This window comes from Argopecten irradians, chromosome 15 (genome assembly GCF_041381155.1).
Source record: "Argopecten irradians isolate NY chromosome 15, Ai_NY, whole genome shotgun sequence".
NCBI classification, from domain to species: domain Eukaryota; kingdom Metazoa; phylum Mollusca; class Bivalvia; order Pectinida; family Pectinidae; genus Argopecten; species Argopecten irradians.
This window is the reverse complement of record NC_091148.1, coordinates 3,785,568-3,811,534: the sequence shown is the minus strand read 5'-3', so window position 1 is coordinate 3,811,534 and position 25,967 is coordinate 3,785,568. Positions and strand designations below refer to the sequence as shown.

Sequence of the window (25,967 nt, the reverse complement as noted above, 5' to 3'; positions counted from 1 at the left end):
GACACAGGTGTTGTACAGGCCTACCTGAACCTTGTCTAGACCTATAGACAGATGTTGTGCAGGCCTACCTGAACCTTGTCCAGACCTAGAGACAGGTGTTGTGCAGGCCTACCTGAACCTTGTCTAGACATACAGACAGACATTGTACAGGCCTACCTGAACCTTGTCTAGACCTAGACACAGGTGTTGTGCAGGCCTACCTGAACCTTGTCTAGACCTAGAGACAGACGTTGTGCAGGCCTACCTGAACCTTGTCTAGACCTAGAGACAGACATTGTGCAGGCCTACCTGAACCTTGTCTAGACCTAGATACAGACGTTGTACAGGCCTACCTGAACCTTGTCTAGACCCAGAGACAGATGTTGTACAGGCCTACCTGAACCTTGTCTAGACCTAGAGACAGACGTTTCTGCAGGCCTACCTGAACCTTGTCTAGACCTAGAGACAGACATTGTACAGGCCTACCTGAACCTTGTCTAGACCTAGAGACAGATGTTGTACAGGCCTACCTGAACCTTGTCTAGACCTAGAGACAGATGTTGTACAGGCCTACCTGAACCTTGTCTAGACCTAGAGACAGACGTTGTACAGGCCTACCTGAACCTTGTCTAGACCTAGAGACAGATGTTGTGCAGGCCTACCTGAACCTTGTCTAGACCTATAGACAGATGTTGTGCAGGCCTACCTGAACCTTGTCTAGACCTAGAGACAGATGTTGTACAGGCCTACCTGAACCTTGTCTAGACCTAGAGACAGATGTTGTACAGGCCTACCTGAACCTTGTCTAGACCTAGAGACAGATGTTGTACAGGCCTACCTGAACCTTGTCTAGACCTAGAGACAGGTCTTGTACAGGCCTACCTGAACCTTGTCTAGACCTATAGACAGATGTTGTGCAGGCCTACCTGAACCTTGTCTAGACCTAGAGACAGATGTTGTACAGGCCTACCTGAACCTTGTCTAGACCTAGAGACAGATGTTGTGCAGGCCTACCTGAACCTTGTCTAGACCTACAGACAGACATTGTACAGGCCTACCTGAACCTTGTCTAGACCTAGACACAGGTGTTGTACAGGCCTACCTGAACCTTGTCTAGACCTATAGACAGATGTTGTGCAGGCCTACCTGAACCTTGTCTAGACCTAGAGACAGACAGTGTACAGGCCTACCTGAACCTTGTCTAGACCTAGAGACAGACGTTGTACAGGCCTACCTGAACCTTGTCTAGACCCAGAGACAGATGTTGTACAGGCCTACCTGAACCTTGTCTAGACCTAGAGACAGACGTTTCTGCAGGCCTACCTGAACCTTGTCTAGACCTAGAGACAGACATTGTACAGGCCTACCTGAACCTTGTCTAGACCTAGAGACAGACGTTGTACAGGCCTACCTGAACCTTGTCTAGACCTAGAGACAGATGTTGTACAGGCCTACCTGAACCTTGTCTAGACCTAGAGACAGATGTTGTACAGGCCTACCTGAACCTTGTCTAGACCTAGAGACAGATGTTGTGCAGGCCTACCTGAACCTTGTCTAGACCTATAGACAGATGTTGTGCAGGCCTACCTGAACCTTGTCTAGACCTAGAGACAGATGTTGTACAGGCCTACCTGAACCTTGTCTAGACCTAGAGACAGATGTTGTACAGGCCTACCTGAACCTTGTCTAGACCTAGAGACAGATGTTGTACAGGCCTACCTGAACCTTGTCTAGACCTAGAGACAGATGTTGTGCAGGCCTACCTGAACCTTGTCTGCACCTAGAGACAGGTGTTGTGCAGGCCTACCTGAACCTTGTCTAGACCTAGAGACAGACGTTGTACAGGCCTACCTGAACCTTGTCTAGACCTAGAGACAGACATTGTACAGGCCTACCTGAACCTTGTCTAGACCTAGAGACAGACGTTGTACAGGCCTACCTGAACCTTGTCTAGACCTAGACACAGGTCTTGTACAGGCCTACCTGAACCTTGTCTAGACATATAGACAGATGTTGTGCAGGCCTACCTGAACCTTGTCTAGACCTAGAGACAGACATTGTGCAGGCCTACCTGAACCTTGTCTAGACCTAGAGACAGGTGTTGTACAGGCCTACCTGAACCTTGTCTAGACCTATAGACAGATGTTGTGCAGGCCTACCTGAACCTTGTCTAGACCTAGACACAGGTCTTGTACAGGCCTACCTGAACCTTGTCTAGACATATAGACAGATGTTGTGCAGGCCTACCTGAACCTTGTCTAGACTTAGAGACAGATGTTGTGTAGGCCTACCTAAACCTCATATTTATATCATATCTAAATCTATTATGGCTTCATCACTAATGGACTATGGTGGCAAATTGGTTTAGATGTTCCAGAATAGTACTACTGGGTTGTGAGTTTTTAGCCAAGGTTTGCTTTTGGTTTGGTCTATGGAGGAAATTAGAGTACCTGCAAAAAAGCCACCGACCAGCAGTCAGTAATCTGGCCACTGATCCATATGGGATTTTAACTTGCAGCCCAGAGTTTACAGGTTTGTGGAAATATATCGCGACATCACTGTGGCCCCCAAGATAAGGCACTTGACCGGCAGAGATTGCATGCAGCTTTTTGTTTTTCTGTCCAAGTACTCTGGCTACCTTCCACTTTCACTCCTAAACTTTGCAAATTTTACAATGATCCTGGCTGTTGATATGATAATAAAAAACCACAACACAAAACCATGTGAAAGTGGAGCAAGTGGAGATAATTAAAAGTTAATTAAGTTCCAATGTTCGTGAATTACACCTAGCTAATTGAAAGCAGAACCTTAAAATAAATCTGCATTCATATGAATGGTACATGGCATACATGTATATATAGCTAAAAGCTAAATAGTTCCTAAACATTCTTTAAATTTCACAATTTATAAAAGAGGATATACATAAATGTACAATAAACTTAATGCATTGTATAATATTTCCATGAACATGAAATTAGGGGTGCTAAAAAGATATCCATGTGTAAAAAGAATGATAGATATTGACAACTGGTTGGTGATTTTTCTCAGGGAACTCCGGTTTTCCTCCAACTTCTATCCTGATCTGGCTGTGATTTATATCGTTTTCACCTCCAACACCTAAATCTAATACATCATTAAATCACCCAGCTGTTAATAGTGTGGATAGGAGAAAATGATTTCAAATGTTGCGGTCGGACCGGGATTCACACCCGGGACATCCAAACACTAGCTGAAAGTCCTACCACGTGCACTGAGCTACCTGGTCACTGATGATCAACCAAGCCAAATCCCGCCACGCTCCTCCCTCCTTTTTCAAAGTCTTCGACGTAAAAGACATACAACACCCTTATACCACCACCTTGGTTATTTTAGTTGGGAGCCAAGTTTGTAATAGGAGAGGAGAAAATGACTTGTATTCCAACCTGGGACCTATAAACACTAACCAAAATTGTGAATGCTCAACCGCTGAGCTACCTCAGGTCCCCGATAATCGACCCAGTCCAATTTGCCACACTAGGATATTCAACCAATGAAACCAACCTAACAAGTAGTCAGTGAAATGATGCACACATATAAAAACAATGTATTTTTGTAATACTATATGTTTAGTGGTACGTGTCTGTCATTTATAGATAAACAGAAGCTGTATGACATGTTATCAGCATATAATTGTTTTCCCGAATGTACTACTCAAGCGAAATAGGAGACAGACATTTTCTTATCAGAGAGTCACTGACTGCCTGAGAGGTCCCTATGCGCTATGCACATCTAATTGTCTTTATTGCTATAGCCCATTAAAATATGTTTTTATAGTCACTGTAAAACCATGTCAGATTATCTTCATGAATAATTAGCAAATCTGAGGGATTGACAGAAGGAATTAGACAAATAGATGGACAGAATAACAAATTGAAGAAATGGATGTATGGAGTGAAAGAGTATGGATGAATGAATTGAAGAGTTTTACGTGCCCTCACGTTATCGTTTCTGGGCATGCGTGAGAGTATGGATGACTGACGAATTAAACTAGATAGACATGAAGAATAGCTGAAAAAAATAAGTACGGTAGGAACAGAATGTCTGACAAAGAAATGATATACAGAAGGAATGATTGACAAAGAATTGATATAGAGAAGGAATGATTGACTAAGAATTGATATAGAGAAAGAATGATTGACAAAGAATTGATATAGAGAAGGAATGATTGACAAAGAATTGATATAGAGAAGGAATGATTGACAAAGAATTGATATAGAGAAGGAATGATTGACAAAGAATTGATATAGAGAAGGAATGATTGACAAAGAATTGATATAGAGAAGGAATGATTGACAAAGAATTGATAAAGAGAAAGAATGATTGACAAAGAATTGATATAGAGAAGGAATGATTGACAAAGAATTGATATAGAGAAAGAATGATTGACAAAGAATTGATAAAGAGAAAGAATGATTGACAAAGAATTGATATAGAGAAGGAATGATTGACAAAGAATTGATATAGAGAAAGAATGATTGACAAAGAATTGATATAGAGAAGGAATGATTGACAAAGAATTGATATAGAGAAGGAATGATTGACAAAGAATTGATATAGAGAAGGAATGATTGACAAAGAATTGGAGTAGAGAAAGAATGATTGACAAAGAATTGATATAGAGAAGGAATGATTGACAAAGAATTGATATAGAGAAGGAATGATTGACAAAGAATTGATGTAGAGAAAGAATGATTGACAAAGAATTGATGTAGAGAAGGAATGATTGACAAAGAATTGATGTAGAGAAAGAATGATTGACAAAGAATTGATATAGAGAAAGAATGATTGACAAAGAATTGGTATAGAGAAAGAATGATTGACAAAGAATTGATATAGAGAAAGAATGATTGACAAAGAATTGATATAGAGAAAGAATGATTGACAAAGAATTGGCGTAGAGAAAGAATGATTGACAAAGAATTGGTATAGAGAAAGAATGATTGACAAAGAATTGATATAGAGAAGGAATGATTGACAAAGAATTGATATAGAGAAAGAATGATTGACAAAGAATTGGTATAGAGAAAGAATGATTGACAAAGAATTGATATAGAGAAAGAATGATTGACAAAGAATTGGTATAGAGAAAGAATGATTGACAAAGAATTGGTATAGAGAAGGAATGATTGACAAAGAATTGATATAGAGAAGGAATGATTGACAAAGAATTGATATAGAGAAGGAATGATTGACAAAGAATTGATATAGAGAAGGAATGATTGACAAAGGAATTGATATAGAGAAGGAATTATATTGATGACAAAGAATTGATATAGAGAAGGAATGATTGACAAAGAATTGATATAGAGAAAGAATGATTGACAAAGAATTGATATAGAGAAGGAATGATTGACAAAGAATTGATATAGAGAAAGAATGATTGACAAAGAATTGATATAGAGAAGGAATGATTGACAAAGAATTGATATAGAGAAAGAATGATTGACAAAGAATTGGAGTAGAGAAAGAATGATTGACAAAGAATTGATATAGAGAAGGAATGATTGACAAAGAATTGATATAGAGAAAGAATGATTGACAAAGAATTGGTATAGAGAAGGAATGATTGACAAAGAATTGATATAGAGAAGGAATGATTGACAAAGAATTGATATAGAGAAAGAATGATTGACAAAGAATTGATATAGAGAAGGAATGATTGACAAAGAATTGATATAGAGAAGGAATGATTGACAAAGAATTGATATAGAGAAGGAATGATTGACAAAGAATCGATATAGAGAAGGAATGATTGACAAAGAATTGATATAGAGAAGGAATGATTGACAAAGAATTGATATAGAGAAGGAATGATTGACAAAGAATTGATATAGAGAAAGAATGATTGACAAAGAATTGATATAGAGAAGGAATGATTGACAAAGAATTGATATAGAGAAAGAATGATTGACAAAGAATTGATATAGAGAAAGAATGATTGACAAAGAATTGGTATAGAGAAGGAATGATTGACAAAGAATTGATATAGAGAAAGAATGATTGACAAAGAATTGGTATAAAGAAGGAATGATTGATGAAGAATTGATATAGAGAAGGAATGATTGACAAAGAATTGATAAAGAGAAAGAATGATTGACAAAGAATTGATATAGAGAAGGAATGATTGACAAAGAATTGATAAAGAGAAAGAATGATTGACAAAGAATTGATATAGAGAAAGAATGATTGACAAAGAATTGATATAGAGAAAGAATGATTGACAAAGAATTGATATAGAGAAAGAATGATTGACAAAGAATTGGTATAGAGAAGGAATGATTGACAAAGAATTGATATAGAGAAAGAATGATTGACAAAGAATTGATATAGAGAAGGAATGATTGACAAAGAATTGATATAGAGAAAGAATGATTGACAAAGAATTGATATAGAGAAAGAATGATTGACAAAGAATTGATATAGAGAAAGAATGATTGACAAAGAATTGGTGTAGAGAAAGAATGATTGACAAAGAATTGATATAGAGAAAGAATAATTGACAAAGAATTGATATAGAGAAAAAATAATTGACAAAGAATTGATATTTAGAGAAGGAATGATTGACAAAGAATTGATATAGAGAAAAAATAATTGACAAAGAATTGATATAGAGAAGGAATGATTGACAAAGAATTGATATAGAGAAGGAATGATTGACAAAGAATTGGTGTAGAGAAAGAATGATTGACAAAGAATTGATATAGAGAAGGAATGATTGACAAAGAATTGATATAGAGAAGGAATGATTGACAAAGAATTGATATAGAGAAGGAATTATTGACAAAGAATTGGCGTATAGAGAGAATGAGAATGGTTGACAAAGAATTGATATAGAGAAAAAATAATTGACAAAGAATTGATATAGAGAAGGAATGATCGACAAAGAATTGATATAGAGAAGGAATGATTGACAAAGAATTGATATAGAGAAAGAATGATTGACAAAGAATTGGTATAAAGAAGGAATGATTGATGAAGAATTGATATAGAGAAAGAATGATTGACAAAGAATTGATATAGAGAAAGAATGATTGACAAAGAATTGGTATAAAGAAGGAATGATTGATGAAGAATTGATATAGAGAAAGAATAATTGACAAAGAATTGATATAGAGAAAGAATGATTGACAAAGAATTGGAGTAGAGAAAGAATGATTGACTAAGAATTGATATAGAGAAAAAATAATTGACAAAGAATTGATATAGAGAAAGAATGATTGACAAAGAATTGGTATAAAGAAGGAATGATTGATGAAGAATTGATATAGAGAAAGAATAATTGACAAAGAATTGATATAGAGAAAGAATGATTGACAAAGAATTGATATAGAGAAGGAATGATTGACAAAGAGTTGATATAGAGAAGGAATGATTGACAAAGAATTGGTGTAGAGAAGAATGAACAAAAAATTGTATAGATTGATTGACAAGATTGAATTGATATAGAGAAGAATGATTGACAAAGAATTGATATAGAGAAAGAATGATTGACAAAGAATTGGTATAGAGAAGGAATGATTGACAAAGAATTGATATAGAGAAAGAATGATTGACAAAGAATTGATATAGAGAAAGAATGATTGACAAAGAATTGATATAGAGAAGGAATGATTGACAAAGAATTGATATAGAGAAAGAATGATTGACAAAGAATTGGTATAGAGAAGAATGATTGACAAAGAATTGATATAGAGAAGGAATGATTGACAAAGAATTGGTGTAGAGAAAGAATGATTGACAAAGAATTGATATAGAGAAGAATGATTGACAAAGAATTGACAAAGAAATTGACAAAGTTGATATAGAGAAGGAATGATTGACAAAGAATTGATATAGAGAAGAATGATTGACAAAGAATTGATATAGAGAAGGAATGATTGACAAAGAATTGATATAGAGAAGGAATGATTGACAAAGAATTGATATAGAGAAAGGAATGATTGACAAAGAATTGATATAGAGAAGGAATGATTGACAAAGAATTGATATAGAGAAGGAATGATTGACAAAGAATTGATATAGAGAAAGAATGATTGACAAAGAATTGATATAGAGAAAGAATGATTGACAAAGAATTGATATAGAGAAGGAATGATTGACAAAGAATTGATATAGAGAAGGAATGATTGACAAAGAATTGGTATAGAGAAGGAATGATTGACAAAGAATTGATATAGAGAAGGAATGATTGACAAAGAATTGATATAGAGAAGGAATGATTGACAAAGAATTGATATAGAGAAGATGATTGACAAAGAATTGTGTAGAGAAAGAATGATTGACAAAGAATTGACAAAGAATTGATATAGAGAAGGAATGATTGACAAAGAATTGATATAGAGAAGAATGATTGACAAAGAATTGATATGAGAAGAAGATACAAGAGAAAGAAGAATGATTGACAAAGAATTGGTATAGAGAAAGAATGATTGACAAAGAATTGATATAGAGAAAGAATGATTGACAAAGAATTGATATAGAGAAGAATGATTGACAAAGAATTGATATAGAGAAGGAATGATTGACAAAGAATTGATATAGAGAAAGAATGATTGACAAAGAATTGGTAGAGAGAAGAATGATTGACAAAGAATTGGTGTAGAGAAAAATGATGACAAAGAATTGATATAGAGAAGAATGATTGACAAAGAATTGATATAGAGAAGGAATGATTGACAAAGAATTGATATAGAGAAGAATGATGACAAAGAATTGATATAGAGAAGAATGATGACAAAGAATTGATATAGAGAAGGAATGATTGACAAAGAATTGTATAGAGAAGGAATGATTGACAAAGAATTGATATAGAGAAAGAATGATTGACAAAGAATTGATATAGAGAAAGAATGATTGACAAAGAATTGATATAGAGAAGAATGATTGACAAAGAATTGATATAGAGAAGGAATGATTGACAAAGAATTGATATAGAGAAAGAATGATTGACAAAGAATTGGTATAGAGAAGGAATGATTGACAAAGAATTGATATAGAGAAAGAATGATCGACAAAGAATTGATATAGAGAAGGAATGATTGACAAAGAATTGGTATAGAGAAGGAATGATTGACAAAGAATTGATATAGAGAAGGAATGATTGACAAAGAATTGATATAGAGAAGGAATGATTGACAAAGAATTGATATAGAGAAGGAATGATTGACAAAGAATTGATATAGAGAAATTGACATGATTGACAAAGAATTGATATAGAGAAGGAATGATTGACAAAGAATTGATATAGAGAAAGAATGATTGACAAAGAATTGATATAGAGAAGGAATGATTGACAAAGAATTGATATAGAGAAGGAATGATTGACAAAGAATTGATATAGAGAAGAAATGATTGACAAAGAATTGATATAGAGAAAGAATGATTGACAAAGAATTGATATAGAGAAGGAATGATTGACAAAGAATTGATATAGAGAAAAATGATTGACAAAGAATTGATATAGAGAAAGAATGATTGACAAAGAATTGATATAGAGAAGAATGATGACAAAGATGATATAAGAAGAATGACAAAGAATTGATATAGAGAAGAATGATTGACAAAGAATTGATATAGAGAAGGAATGATTGACAAAGAATTGATATAGAGAAGGAATGATTGACAAAGAATTGATATAGAGAAGGAATGATTGACAAAGAATTGATATAGAGAAGGAATGATTGACAAAGAATTGATATAGAGAAGGAATGATTGACAAAGAATTGATATAGAGAAGAATGATGACAAAGAATTGATATAGAGAAGGAATGATTGACAAAGAATTGATATAGAGAAGGAATGATTGACAAAGAATTGATATAGAGAAGGAATGATCGACAAAGAATTGATATAGAGAAGGAATGATTGACAAAGAATTGGTGTAGAGAAAGAATGATTGACAAAGAATTGATATAGAGAAAGAATGATTGACAAAGAATTGATATAGAGAAGGAATGATTGACAAAGAATTGATATAGAGAAAGAATGATTGACAAAGAATTGATATAGAGAAAGAATGATCGACAAAGAATTGATATAGAGAAGGAATGATTGACAAAGAATTGATATAGAGAAAGAATGATTGACAAAGAATTGATATAGAGAAGGAATGATTGACAAAGAATTGGTGTAGAGAAAGAATGATTGACAAAGAATTGATATAGAGAAAGAATGATTGACAAAGAATTGATATAGAGAAGGAATGATTGACAAAGAATTGATATAGAGAAGGAATGATTGACAAAGAATTGAGAGAAGAATGATGACAAAGAGAAAGGAATGATTGACAAAGAATTGATATAGAGAAGGAATGATTGACAAAGAATTGATATAGAGAAGGAATGATTGACAAAGAATTGATATAGAGAAGGAATGATTGACAAAGAATTGATATAGAGAAGGAATGATTGACAAAGAATTGATATAGAGAAGGAATGATTGACAAAGAATTGATATAGAGAAAGAATGATTGACAAAGAATTGATATAGAGAAGAATGATTGACAAAGAATTGATATAGAGAAGGAATGATTGACAAAAATTGATATAGAGAAGGAATGATTGACAAAGAATTGGTAGAGAAAGAATGATTGACAAAGAATTGATATAGAGAAAGAATGATTGACAAAGAATTGATATAGAGAAAGAATGATTGACAAAGAATTGATATAGAGAAAGAATGATTGACAAAGAAATTGATATAGAGAAAGAATGATTGACAAAGAATTGATATAGAGAAAGAATGATTGACAAAGAATTGATATAGAGAAAGAATGATTGACAAAGAATTGATATAGAGAAAGAATGATTGACAAAGAATTGGTGTAGAGAAAGAATGATTGACAAAGAATTGATATAGAGAAGGAATGATTGACAAAGAATTGATATAGAGAAAGAATGATTGACAAAGAATTGATATAGAGAAAGAATGATTGACAAAGAATTGGTGTAGAGAAAGAATGATTGACAAAGAATTGATATAGAGAAGAATGATTGACAAAGAATTGATATAGAGAAAGAATGATTGACAAAGAATTGATATAGAGAAAGAATGATTGACAAAGAATTGATATAGAGAAGGAATGATTGACAAAGAATTGATATAGAGAAAGAATGATTGACAAAGAATTGATATAGAGAAAGAATGATTGACAAAGAATTGATATAGAGAAAGAATGATTGACAAAGAATTGATATAGAGAAAGAATGATTGACAAAAATTGATATAGAGAAAGAATGATTGACAAAGAATTGATATAGAGAAGGAATGATTGACAAAGAATTGATATAGAGAAGGAATGATTGACAAAGAATTGATATAGAGAAAGAATGATTGACAAAGAATTGATATAGAGAAAGAATGATTGACAAAGAATTGATGTAGAGAAGGAATGATTGACAAAGAATTGATGTAGAGAAGAATGATGACAAAGAATGATTGAAGAATGATGACAAAGAATTGATGTAGAGAAGGAATGATTGACAAAGAATTGATATAGAGAAAGAATGATTGACAAAGAATTGATATAGAGAAGGAATGATTGACAAAGAATTGATGTAGAGAAGGAATGATTGACAAAGAATTGATGTAGAGAAAGAATGATTGACAAAGAATTGGCGTAGAGAAAGAATGATTGACAAAGAATTGGCGTAGAGAAAGAATGATTGACAAAGAATTGATATAGAGAAGGAATGATTGACAAAGAATTGATATAGAGAAGGAATGATTGACAAAGAATTGATATAGAGAAAGAATGATTGACAAAGAATTGATATAGAGAAAGAATGATTGACAAAGAATTGATATAGAGAAAGAATGATTGACAAAGAATTGATTGATATAGAGAAGAATGATTGACAAAGAATTGATATAGAGAAGGAATGATTGACAAAGAATTGATATAGAGAAGGAATGATTGACAAAGAATTGATATAGAGAAGGAATGATTGACAAAGAATTGATATAGAGAAGGAATGATTGACAAAGAATTGATATAGAGAAGGAATTATTGACAAAGAATTGGTGTAGAGAAAGAATGGTTGACAAAGAATTGATATAGAGAAAAAATAATTGACAAAGAATTGATATAGAGAAGGAATGATCGACAAAGAATTGGCATAGAGAAAGAATGATTGACAAAGAATTGATATAGAGAAGGAATGATTGACAAAGAATTGATATAGAGAAAGAATGATTGACAAAGAATTGATATAGAGAAAGAATGATTGACAAAGAATTGGCATAGAGAGAAAGAATGATTGACAAAGAATTGGTGTAGAGAAAGAATGATTGACAAAGAATTGGTGTAGAGAAAGAATGATTGACAAAGAATTGATATAGAGAAGGAATGATTGACAAAGAATTGATATAGAGAAGGAATGATTGACAAAGAATTGATATAGAGAAAGAATGATTGACAAAGAATTGATATAGAGAAAGAATGATTGACAAAGAATTGATATAGAGAAAGAATGATTGACAAAGAATTGGCGTAGAGAAAGAATGATTGACAAAGAATTGGCGTAGAGAAAGAATGATTGACAAAGAATTGATGTAGAGAAAGAATGATTGACAAAGAATTGGTGTAGAGAAAGAATGATTGACAAAGAATTGGTGTAGAGAAAGAATGATTGACAAAGAATTGATATAGAGAAAGAATGATTGACAAAGAATTGGTGTAGAGAAAGAATGATTGACAAAGAATTGGTGTAGAGAAAGAATGATTGACAAAGAATTGATGTCAGAAGTTTTGGTTATGGTTTTATTAGTTTCACGTCATATCAACAGCCAGGGTCATATTAGGATGTGCTAGGTTTGTTGGTGGAGGAAAGACGGAGTACCTAGAGAAAAACCACAGACCAGCAGTCAGTACCTGGCAACTGCCCCAAATGTCGAGACATCTTAACCACTCGGCCACTGCGGCCCCAATTGATGTCAGAAGGTCAATTGAACCATTGTAAAGAAGGAATGACAGACAAAGAATTGATCTACAGAAGATATAACAAAGAAACAAATACATTTTCAGTAGAAATGATTGTCAAACAAAAACAGAATGAATGATTGCCAAATGATTATAAATAATGTAGATGACAGAACATATAGCTTACCAACAAATTGATATACCTAAGTGGAAAACGACTTACAAATGATAAAATCAACTGGCCTGACAGATACTTAATGGGAGACAACATGGACAGACTAGAAATGACAGCAGTGACATTAAATGATGTACTTTAGCTGTCTTATTGTGAAAATTTCAGTCAGAAATTAATAAAAAGTTGAGTTGAAATTAGTGTCACTTTGTTCACCCCTGAAGACACATTTGGACTCTTCTGATTTAATGGCTGAAATAGTTCATTATGAATTTTCAGGGGTGAAGAAGTGTAGTTATCATATGAGATGGATTTGCTAGGCTGCACAGATAATAATATGCATTGACAGACAAAAATTGTAAAAGAATGGGCCGTCACAACTTACACTTTATGCATATATGTAATAACATGTAAAAAGTATAAATGCATATAGATTTAATTGTATGCTCCTAATCTACAGCAGTTGTTATCATTTGAAATGAAAAAAAAAAACCATTATACAAGTACTTTTTGTTCTTCACTGATACCAACATACATATTACTTAACCAGACTGCATTAGATAAACAATACTTGGACTTTGAATTTGAGTACAGTGGACATATGATGTTCCGGACATTGGTGGTCAAGAAAACTCACAAACCAAACGGTATACAGAGATATGGACAGTTTGGGCTGGGGACGAAAATTGGCTATCTGGACAGTTTGGGCTGGGGACAAAAATTGGCTATCTGGACTGTTTGGGCTGTGGACAAAAATTTGTTATCTGGACAGTTTGGGGTGGGGACAAAAATTGGCTAACTGGACAGTTTGGGGTGGGGACAAAAATTGGCTATCTGGACAGTTTGGGGCGGGGACAAAAATTGGCTATCTGGACAGTTTGGGGTGGGGACAAAAATTGGCTATCTGGACAGTTTTGGCTGGGGACAAAATTGGCTATCTAGACAATTTGGGCTGGGGACAAATGTTGGCTATCTGGACAGTTTGGGCTGGGGACAAAATTGGCTATCTGGACATTTTGGGCTGGGGACAAAAATTGGCCATCTGGACAGTTTGGGCTGGGGACAAAATTGGCTATCTGGACAGTTTTGGCTGGGGACAAAAATTGGCTATCTGAACTGTTTGGGGCTGGGGACAAAAATTGGTTATCTTGATAGTTTGGTCTGGGGACAAAAATTGGCTATCTGGACTGTTTGGGCTGGGGACAAAATTGGCTATCTGGACTGTTTGGGCTAGGGAAAAACATTGGTTATCTGGACAGTTTGGGGTGGGGACAAAACATGGCTATCTGGACAGTTTGGGCCTGGGGGACAAAAATTGGTTATCTGGACAGTTTGGGGTTGGGACAAAAATTGGCTATCTAGACAGTTTGGGGTGGGGACAAAAATTGGCTATCTGGACAGTTTGGCCTGGGGACATAATTGGTTATCTGGACAGTTTGGGGGTGGGGACAAAAAATGGCTATCTGGACAGTTTGGGGTGGGGACAAAATTGGCTATCTAGACAGTTTGGCCTGGGGACAAATGTTGGCTATCTGGACAGTTTGGGCTGGGACAAAATTGGCTATCTAGACAGTTTGGCCTGGGGACAAAAATTGGCTATCTTGACAGTTTGGGCTGGGGACAAATGTTGGCTATCTGGACAGTTTGGGCTGGGGACAAAAATTGGCCATCTGGACAGTTTGGGCTGGGGACAAAAATTGGTTATCTGGACAGTTTGGGGCGGGGACAAAAATTGGCCATCTGGACAGTTTGGGCTGGGACAAAATTGGCCATCTGGACAGTTTGGGTTGGGGACCAAAATTGGCTATCTGAACTGTTTGGGCCGGGGACAAAAATTGGTTTTCTTGACAGTTTGGGGTGGGGACAAAAATTGGCTATCTGGACTGTTTGGGCTAGGGGAAAAAATGGTTATCTGGACAGTTTGGGGGTGGGGACATAATTGGTTATCTGGACAGTTTGGGGTGGGGACAAAAATTGGTTATCTGGACAGTTTGGGGTGGGGACAAAAATTGGCTATCTGGACAGTTTGGGGTGGGGACAAAAATTGGCTATCTGGACAGTTTTGGCTGGGGACAAAATTGGCTATCTAGACAGTTTGGCCTGGGGACAAAAAATTGCTATCTGGACAGTTTGGGGTGGGGACAAATGTTGGCTATCTGGACAGTTTGGGATGGGGACAAAAATTGGCTATCTGGACAGTTTGGGGTGGGGACAAAAATTGGCTATCTAGACAGTTTGGACTGGGGACAAAATTGGCTATCTAGTCAGTTTGGCCTGGGGACAAAAAATTGCTATCTGGATAATTTGGGCTGGGGACAAATGTTGGCTATCTGGACAGTTTGGGCTGGGGACAAAAATTGGCTATCTGGACAATTTTCATGTGAACTAAATCATTTTAGAAGGACTAGCTATCACGTTTGAATTACGTTACTACATTTTTACTTCTTGGAAAAAGTTGACTGTAATTAGAAAACAGTTTAAAATGACAAACCTCTTATGAACAAAATTTCATTATAAACAAAGTTCATTATACACATATACAGAAATATATTACAAGAACCTCGGCGGAAAATGAAAATTACTATTTCATAATTATAACAATGAATTTGTAGTTGTGTTTGGTATAAACATATTTTACTAAATGCATAGTGTATTTGGAAGACCATTTTTGCTTTATTTTGAAAAATATTCCCATGAAATTTGAAAAATACAGTAAAATTTCTCTACAAAGAGGGGCTTTTATTCAGCTCTATAGATTCTCCAAAGAAAGTCAACTGAGGTTATAACTTATTCATTTGTATCAAAATGTGACCTTGAATGCATGAGTATCAAGGTCATTCATATGAAAAAACTTGATGTTACACCCAGTCATGATTTATGTGTAAGGGACTGTATTAATTGTATAATTATGTGGCATTTCATTAACTTTTTAATTATTTTTGTTTATAAAAGTGAATGAACGCTTTCAACCCTAAAAATCTATAATGGACTCTTCCAGCCTTTGAAACCGAAGAGTCCAAATGTGTCTTCAGGGGGTGAAAATTAAAAATGTCAAGAGGGACTTGAAGAAAAACAATTCCCTATCCCGCCCTCATGACAGATAATAACATGTGTCCCTGCTCTTCAGGTAAGTGATCTTAATTTAATTCTTACCTGGATAAACGAGGCTCCACAAAGGCACAATAGCAGATAACGAGGACTGCGGAACCGCTGACAAAATCTCGGCCGAACTGGCCCCCAGCCGCACTTTTCATGATTTAACGAATCCACATCATCTCCATGTTTGGCAGTCATGGTCGTATCCATGTTTTCTCCGTATTGTGACTTTTAAAGCTTTTGGCCGACTAGACACAACGTCCAAACCATTCCGGAGTAATTAGATGCAGCTCTGAATAGCAATCATGAATGAAATTGATGCTGCTGACAAGACGTCACTTCAGAAAAATCCATTTTTCCACTCAAGCCTTTCTCCGGATCTGATCTGTAGATAGATATATCAATGTTGTTAGCACAGTAAAAGAGTGTATGATAATGATTATCCGGATAGATTTCAGAAATCACCCATCTGTCCATCAACCTTAGCTATCCTACAATACACACTCGGACCCATCATTTCACTAATTGCCAATACATACATGAACTTACAATAATGACACATTCCTTAAATAATTTATCTGCTAAACGTTTTCTTGTTTTCTGACGGGAACAAGTATATATACTGCACTATACATTATTCACAACACAATTTGAACATCATTGGAAAGTCATACAGCAAAGCTGTTTTCTTTTTTTTATAAGTGAATGAGTGTCCCAAATGTAGAACAGATAAAGAAAGGTCAATTCCAATAGAAATATCAACAGACCAAAGGTCACAACGGCTAACCTTTAAAGGTCACTGTCCAACAAAGGTCAAAAGTCAAAGGACTGCCCATCTAAGATGAAAGATAATCATAGCATGAAGCCAAGGACAAAGTTCACTCTTCAGACAAGGTTAAAGGCCAATTAAGGCCAAGGTTAAGGTTAATCACTAGTCAGGTCAAAGGTTAAGCACAGGCTAAAGCTCAATGTTGCTTATGTTAAAGGTCACTATTTGTTAAGTCAAAAAGTCATTTTCTAGCTAAGGTAAAAGCTACCCTCCTCAAAATTATGATTAAAATCCACCTCCTTGACATTAAGACTCAATGTCAAGATGTCAACTAAGAAATGTTACATAATGATTCTAAATTTGTATATCACAGAGTTATCTCCCTTGCAGAAATATGTTGATTGTGATGTAATGTGCTAGCAAGTATATAACATCATATTTTTCAAAGGAGATGATTCAAGTTTTCTATAAGATTGTTTTTCCCAAACTAATGTCCACCGCCAAGGTCAAAGCATATTACCCTCTTGCCCAACATGACTCAAACAGACTTGTAAACCGACAGCGGAGAGTTTGTGGTAATATATAGGGACATCTCCAACACTTGGCCACAGTGGCCTTTCAATCAGAGCTAATTTACCCCTTAAGATACATTTAAACTCTTCTATTCGAATGGCTGAAAGAGTTCAATATGAATTATCAGGGATGAATGAGTTAAATTATCATGGTTATTTGTAAAAAAAACAAAAAAACAAGCATCAACGTAAAACTCTCAGACTCTCTTTATCATTCCCTTAATATACACTTACTGATCACTAATCTTAATCTATATATATTATTCATATAAATTCATATTTTACAACACACAAAACAATCTCTGCTGGGGGTCCTCACATAAAATTCCACAGTAATCTACGCTCAATAGGTTGTCAATAGGAAAATCAATGGAAACACATCTGCTGCAATAAACATTCTATTAATTCAAATTTATTCATTTCATTTGCCATTACAATACAAAATTTTGCACATAAATATTGCAAAAAAAAGTGTCCATGGCTAAAAAAAAAAATTTGTGTTTGTATGACACCAAAGCTGGTATATTGAGTCCTATAGCCACCTGTACGACCATTAATCCATATAGACATAACGTACAAAGCTGGTATATTGAGTCCTATAGCACCTGTACGACCATTAATCCATATAGACATAACGTACAAAGCTGGTATATTGAGTCCTATAGCACCTGTACGACCATTAATCTATATAGACATAATGTACAAAGCTGGTATATTGAGTCCTATAGCACCTGTACGACCATTAATCCATATAGACATAACGTACAAAGCTGGTATATTGAGTCCTATAGCACCTGTACGACCATTAATCTATATAGACATAATGTACAAAGCTGGTATATTGAGTCCTATAGCACCTGTACGACCATTAATCCATATAGACATAATGTACAAAGCTGGTATATTGAGTCCTATAGCACCTGTACGACCATTAATCCATATAGACATAACGTACAAAGCTGGTATATTGAGTCCTATAGCACCTGTACGACCATTAATCCATATAGACATAATGTACAAAGCTGGTATATTGAGTCCTATAGCACCTGTACGACCATTAATCCATATAGACATAACGTACAAAGCTGGTATATTGAGCCTATAGCACCTGTACGACCATTAATCCATATAGACATAACGTACAAAGCTGGTATATTGAGTCCTATAGCACCTGTACGACCATTAATCCATATAGACATAATGTACAAAGCTGGTATATTGAGTCCTATAGCACCTGTACGACCATTAATCCATATAGACATAACGTACAAAGCTGGTATATTGAGTCCTATAGCACCTGTACGACCATTAATCCATATAGACATAATGTACAAAGCTGGTATATTGAGTCCTATAGCACCTGTACGACCATTAATCCATATAGACATAACATGTACAAAGCTGGCATATTGAGTCCTATAGCACCTGTACGACCATTAATCCATATAGACATAACGTACAAAGCTGGTATATTGAGTCCTATAGCACCTGTACGACCATTAATCCATATAGACATAACGTACAAAGCTGGTATATTGAGTCCTATAGCACCTGTACGACCATTAATCCATATAGACATAACGTACAAAGCTGGTATATTGAGTCCTATAGCACCTGTACGACCATTAATCCATATAGACATAACGTACATAACTGGTATATTGAGTCCTATAGCACCTGTACGACCATTAATCCATATAGACATAACGTACAAAGCTGGTATATTGAGTCCTATAGCACCTGTACGACCATTAATCTATATAGACATAATGTACAAAGCTGGTATATTGAGTCCTATAGCACCTGTACGACCATTAATCCATATAGACATAATGTACAAAGCTGGTATATTGAGTCCTATAGCACCTGTACGACCATTAATCCATATAGACATAACGTACAAAGCTGGTATATTGAGTCCTATAGCACCTGTACGACCATTAATCCATATAGACATAACGTACAAAGCTGGTATATTGAGTCCTATAGCACCTGTACGACCATTAATCCATATAGACATAACGTACAAAGCTGGTATATTGAGTCCTATAGCACCTGTACGACCATTAATCCATATAGACATAACGTACAAAGCTGGTATATTGAGTCCTATAGCACCTGTACGACCATTAATCCATATAGACATAACGTACAAAGCTGGTATATTGAGTCCTATAGCACCTGTACGACCATTAATCCATATAGACATAACGTACAAAGCTGGTATATTGAGTCCTATAGCACCTGTACGACCATTAATCTATATAGACATAACGTACAAAGCTGGTATATTGAGTCCTATAGCACCTGTACGTACAAAGCTGGTATATTGAGTCCTATAGCACCTGTACGACCATTAATCCATATAGACATAACGTACAAAGCTGGTATATTGAGTCCTATAGCACCTGTACGACCATTAATCCATATAGACATAACGTACAAAGCTGGTATATTGAGTCCTATAGCACCTGTACGACCATTAATCCATATAGACATAACGTACAAAGCTGGTATATTGAGTCCTATAGCACCTGTAGCAGCTGGTATATTGAGTCCTATAGCACCTGTACGTACAAAGCTGGTATATTGAGTCCTATAGCACCTGTACGACCATTAATCCATATAGACATAACGTACAAAGCTGGTATATTGAGTCCTATAGCACCTGTACGACCATTAATCCATATAGACATAACGTACAAAGCTGGTATATTGAGTCCTATAGCACCTGTACGACCATTAATCCATATAGACATAACGTACAAAGCTGGCATATTGAGTCCTATAGCACCTGTACGACCATTAATCTATATAGACATAACGTACAAAGCTGGTATATTGAGCCTATAGCACCTGTACGACCATTAATCCATATAGACATAACGTACAAAGCTGGCATATTGAGTCCTATAGCACCTGTACGACCATTAATCCATATAGACATAACGTACAAAGCAGGTATATTGAGTCCTATAGCACCTGTACAACCATTAATCTATATAGACATAATGTACAAAGCTGGTATATTGAGTCCTATAGCACCTGTACGACCATTAATCTATATAGACATAAAGTACAAAGCTGGTATATTGAGTCCTATAGCACCTGTACGACCATTAATCCATATAGACATAATGTACAAAGCTGGTATATTGAGCCTATAGCACCTGTACGACCATTAATCCATATAGACATAACGTACAAAGCTGGTATATTGAGTCCTATAGCACCTGTACAACCATTAATCTATATAGACATAATGTACAAAGCTGGTATATTGAGTCCTATAGCACCTGTACGACCATTAATCCATATAGACATAACGTAGAAAGCTGGTATATTGAGTCCTATAGCACCTGTACGACCATTAATCCATATAGACATAATGTACAAAGCTGGGTATATTGAGTCCTATAGCACCTGTACGACCATTAATCCATATAGACATAACGTACAAAGCTGGTATATTGAGTCCTATAGCACCTGTACGACCATTAATCCATATAGACATAACGTACAAAGCTGGTATATTGAGTCCTATAGCACCTGTACGACCATTAATCCATATAGACATAACGTACAAAGCTGGTATATTGAGTCCTATAGCACCTGTACGACCATTAATCCATATAGACATAATGTACAAAGCTGGTATATTAGAGTCCTATAGCACCTGTTGACCATTAATCCTATAGACCATAATCATATAGACATAACGTACAAAGCTGGTATATTGAGTCCTATAGCACCTGTACGACCATTAATCCATATAGACATAACGTACAAAGCTGGTATATTGAGTCCTATAGCACCTGTACGACCATTAATCTATATAGACATAACGTACAAAGCTGGTATATTGAGTCCTATAGCACCTGTACGACCATTAATCCATATAGACATAACGTACAAAGCTGGTATATTGAGCCTATAGCACCTGTACGACCATTAATCCATATAGACATAATGTACAAAGCTGGTATATTGAGTCCTATAGCACCTGTACGACCATTAATCCATATAGACATAACGTACAAAGCTGGTATATTGAGTCCTATAGCACCTGTACGACCATTAATCCATATAGACATAACGTACAAAGCTGGTATATTGAGTCCTATAGCACCTGTACGACCATTAATCCATATAGACATAACGTACAAAGCTGGTATATTGAGCCTATAGCACCTGTACGACCATTAATCCATATAGACATAACGTACAAAGCTGGTATATTGAGTCCTATAGCACCTGTACGACCATTAATCCATATAGACATAACGTACAAAGCTGGTATATTGAGTCCTATAGCACCTGTACGACCATTAATCTATATAGACATAACGTACAAAGCTGGTATATTGAGTCCTATAGCACCTGTACGACCATTAATCCATATAGACATAACGTACAAAGCTGGTATATTGAGTCCTATAGCACCTGTACGACCATTAATCCATATAGACATAACGTACAAAGCTGGTATATTGAGTCCTATAGCACCTGTACGACCATTAATCTATATAGACATAATGTACAAAGCTGGTATATTGAGCCTATAGCACCTGTACGACCATTAATCCATATAGACATAACGTACAAAGCTGGTATATTGAGTCCTATAGCACCTGTACGACCATTAATCCATATAGACATAACGTACAAAGCTGGTATATTGAGAGGTCCTATAGCACCTGTACGACCATTAATCCATATAGACATAACGTACAAAGCTGGTATATTGAGCCTATAGCACCTGTACGACCATTAATCCATATAGACATAACGTACAAAGCTGGTATATTGAGTCCTATAGCACCTGTACGACCATTAATCCATATAGACATAACGTACAAAGCTGGTATATTGAGTCCTATAGCACCTGTACGACCATTAATCCATATAGACATAACGTACAAAGCTGGTATATTGAGTCCTATAGCACCTGTACGACCATTAATCCATATAGACATAACGTACAAAGCTGGTATATTGAAGGACCTATATAGTACAATTTTGTCACCTGTACGACCATTAATCCATATAGACATAACGTACAAAGCTGGTATATTGAGTCCTATAGCACCTGTACGACCATTAATCCATATAGACATAACGTACAAAGCTGGTATATTGATTGTCAATTTTGTTGCTTGCATTGACTGATGATGAAGAAAGTTAATCTCGTGCAAATGAAGTGAACTGCGAAGCAGTTCATGTAACATTTGCACGAGATTAACTTTCTTCATTAGTCAATGCAAGCAACAAAATTGATAATCAATCCTTATATTTACATTAACCAATTTAAAAATTCCGCTGTTAAAAAAAGTCAAATTATATGTGTTCGGTATAAGATTATTATACAATTTTGCAACATTGTACCAGTTATCGTACATGTATGTACAGCTACGGAACAGCCGCCAGTCAGTTCTTCTCGTCACCAAGGCAACACAAAATGTAGTTCCGAAAATAACTTCATTCTTTGTGCGTTGTTACGATAAAAAACGGAGATTTTGAAATATTGTTTTTATATTCAAGAATTAATGGCTTAAATTTTTCATAAAACATTATTATGTAGCTTCAAATACAAAAATTGCTGCGCAGTACTAGCAGTGCAGTCAATGTGTAATCCGGTCGCTCGATTGAGCAGGGGTCCGGTTTCGAAGAATTGACGATTGTGGTGAAAATGCTGAATAGTTGGTATCTAAACATAATCAAACCTTTTAAAACTCAATTATAATTGTTATGGAATTAACTGAATGTTGTATTTCCGTCTGATAATTATTTGTAGCTGACATTTAAATATGTATTAACTAAACCTGTTGTGAAATCCAACCCCTGTGTCTGTAGTATGTGATGCAGTCCAATAATCATGCTTCCGGGGCTCAATAAAACGTGTTAAAATGCGGGACTTAGTCGCAGATCACTGGAAGACTTCTGTGTTATTCTTGAAATGTGATAACTTCTCTGTCTACTGGAGTTTGGGGATTAAAATTCGGTATAAAGTAAGTAGAGAAACATCGATTTGAAAAGTTGGCGGTTTCCAACGACCCTCCAATGCCGTGGATTTTGACACTCACAGAATCGTTTCGTTAGGCTTAATGTCACTGAAATTAGCCTGTTTGCTATTTGAGCGTATTTTCATGGAATCTATCGTTTCTAAGCTTACATGTATGACACCGTTTCACATATATTGTACACATTAAACTATTTGCGTTCGATTATGCCTACTAGGCTATGCGATGAGTGGTGAACCTCACTGCGTTCGGTCCTAACATGACGCTAACCCAAATTACACTTTTTGAAGATAACATTGTTAAAATTTTCTTACGTGTGCTTGAATTAAGATATCTCTCTAAACATTAAACAAATAAATGCTTTTAGTTTTAATTTCATGCTTTGTTTACTTGTCAGCAGTGCATATATTTATAGGCCTAAATAGAGAGCTTTGAAGCATCCCCGGTTCAGGCTATGCTCAGCATTTTTTTACCTGGGCTTGAGCCTAATTCAGTGTGTCATCAAAATACGTGTAAAATATCTCTAGGCGACTATAATATTATATCACTGACAATTTCTAATATCACTTTATCAAGCATTCTTGTCTGTGTTTCTAAATGTACAACGGTAGGCCTAGGCCACATCGCAGAAAGTTCGTTCAAAACTGAAGCGGCGTAAAACTACAATGTAGGTCAAAATGTAAACAATGTCAAAATGTATTCTCACGCCGGTCAGAGGTCAGCACGTGACCAAGCATCTTCATTGGGAAATGAAGTGATCGGAGTTTACTAGTTTCATTGAGGCGGAGCGAAGTGACATAATGTAATTCATTGTGTATTGTGATGGGCCGTGACTGAAAATTGTGTTTGAGATGTCTATAAATATCCTCCATTTCTAGGTTACATCTTAAAGTTGGTCAGCAGCTTTTCTCTTGGTACTCTGGCTTTCCACGACCAAATGACTATGGCTATTAATAGGATGTAACCAAAACTGATAAAACAAAATTTCAAATGTAAACAAAGTGATATTGTATACTAAATCATGTAAGACTATCCAACCTCCCAACCCTAATCTGCTACTCCCTACTCCTTCCTCCCCACCCTCATCTGCTACTCCCTACCCCTTCCTCCCCTACCCTAATCTGCTACTCCCTACCCCTTCCTTCCCACCCTCATCTGCTACTCCCTACTCCTTCCTTCCCACCCTAATCTGCTACTCCCTACCCCTTCCTCCCCACCCTCATCTGCTACTCCCTACTCCTTCCTTCCCTACCCTAATCTGCTACTCCCTACCCCTTCCTTCCCACCCTCATCTGCTACTCCCTACTCCTTCCTTCCCACCCTCATCTGCTACTCCCTACCCCTTCCTCCCCTACCCTAATCTGCTACTCCCTACTCCTTCCTTCCCACCCTCATCTGCTACTCCCTACCCCTTCCTCCCCTACCCTAATCTGCTACTCCCTACTCCTTCATTCCCACCCTCAACTGCTACTCCCTACCCCTTCCTCCCCTACCCTAATCTGCTACTCCCTACTCCTTCCTCCCCACCCTCATTTGCTACTCCCTACTCCTTCCTTCCTTCCCACCCTAATCTGCTATTCCCTACCCCTTCCTCCCCACCCTAATCTGCTACTCCCTACTCCTTCCTTCCCACCCTCATCTGCTACTCCCTACCCCTTCCTCCCCTACCCTAATCTGCTACTCCCTACTCCTTCCTCCCCACCCTCATCTGCTACTCCCTACCCCTTCCTCCCCACCCTAATCTGCTACTCCCTACCCCTTCCTCCCCACCCTCATCTGCTACTCCCTACTCCTTCCTTCCCACCCTAATCTGCTATTCCCTACCCCTTCCTCCCCTACCCTAATCTGCTACTTCCTACTCCTTCCTCCCCACCCTCATCTGCTACTCCCTACCCCTTCCTCCCCACTCTCATCTGCTACTCCCTACTCCTTCCTCCCCACCCTAATCTGCTATTCCCTACCCCTTCCTCCCCACCCTAATCTGCTACTCCCTACTCCTTCCTCCCCACCCTAATCTGCTATTCCCTACCCCTTCCTCCCCACCCTAATCTGCTTCTCCCCTACCCCTTCCTTCCCACCCTCATCTGCTACTCCCTACCCCTTCCTCTCCACCCTCATCTGCTACTCCCTACCCCTTCCTCCCCACCCTAATCTGCTACTCCCTACCCCTTCCTCCCCACCCTCATCTGCTACTCCCTACCCCTTCCTCCCACCCTCATCTGTACTCCCTACCCTTCCTCCCACCTCATCTGTACTCCCTACCCCTTCCTCCCCCTAATCTGCTACTCCCTACCCCTTCCTCCCCACCCTCATCTGCTACTACTGCCCCTATCCCTTCCTCCCCACCCTCAATCTGCTACTCCCTACCCCTTCCTCCCCACCCTCATCTGCTACTCCCTAC

At 36.6% G+C, this 25,967-nt stretch overlaps 1 protein-coding gene across 2 annotated transcripts in view; it reads right to left on the bottom strand.

Moving 5' to 3' along the window:
* The window catches only part of LOC138309160 (solute carrier organic anion transporter family member 4A1-like), a 93,073-nt gene that overhangs the window by 62,254 nt on the left and 4,852 nt on the right, over positions 1–25,967 (bottom strand). For both annotated transcript variants that reach the window (XM_069250317.1, XM_069250316.1), the window contains exon 2: positions 16,263–16,590. In XM_069250317.1, coding sequence (XP_069106418.1) covers positions 16,263–16,415 — 153 coding nt within the window. In that variant the 5' untranslated portion in view covers positions 16,416–16,590. The remainder of the gene's footprint in view (positions 1–16,262; positions 16,591–25,967) is intronic.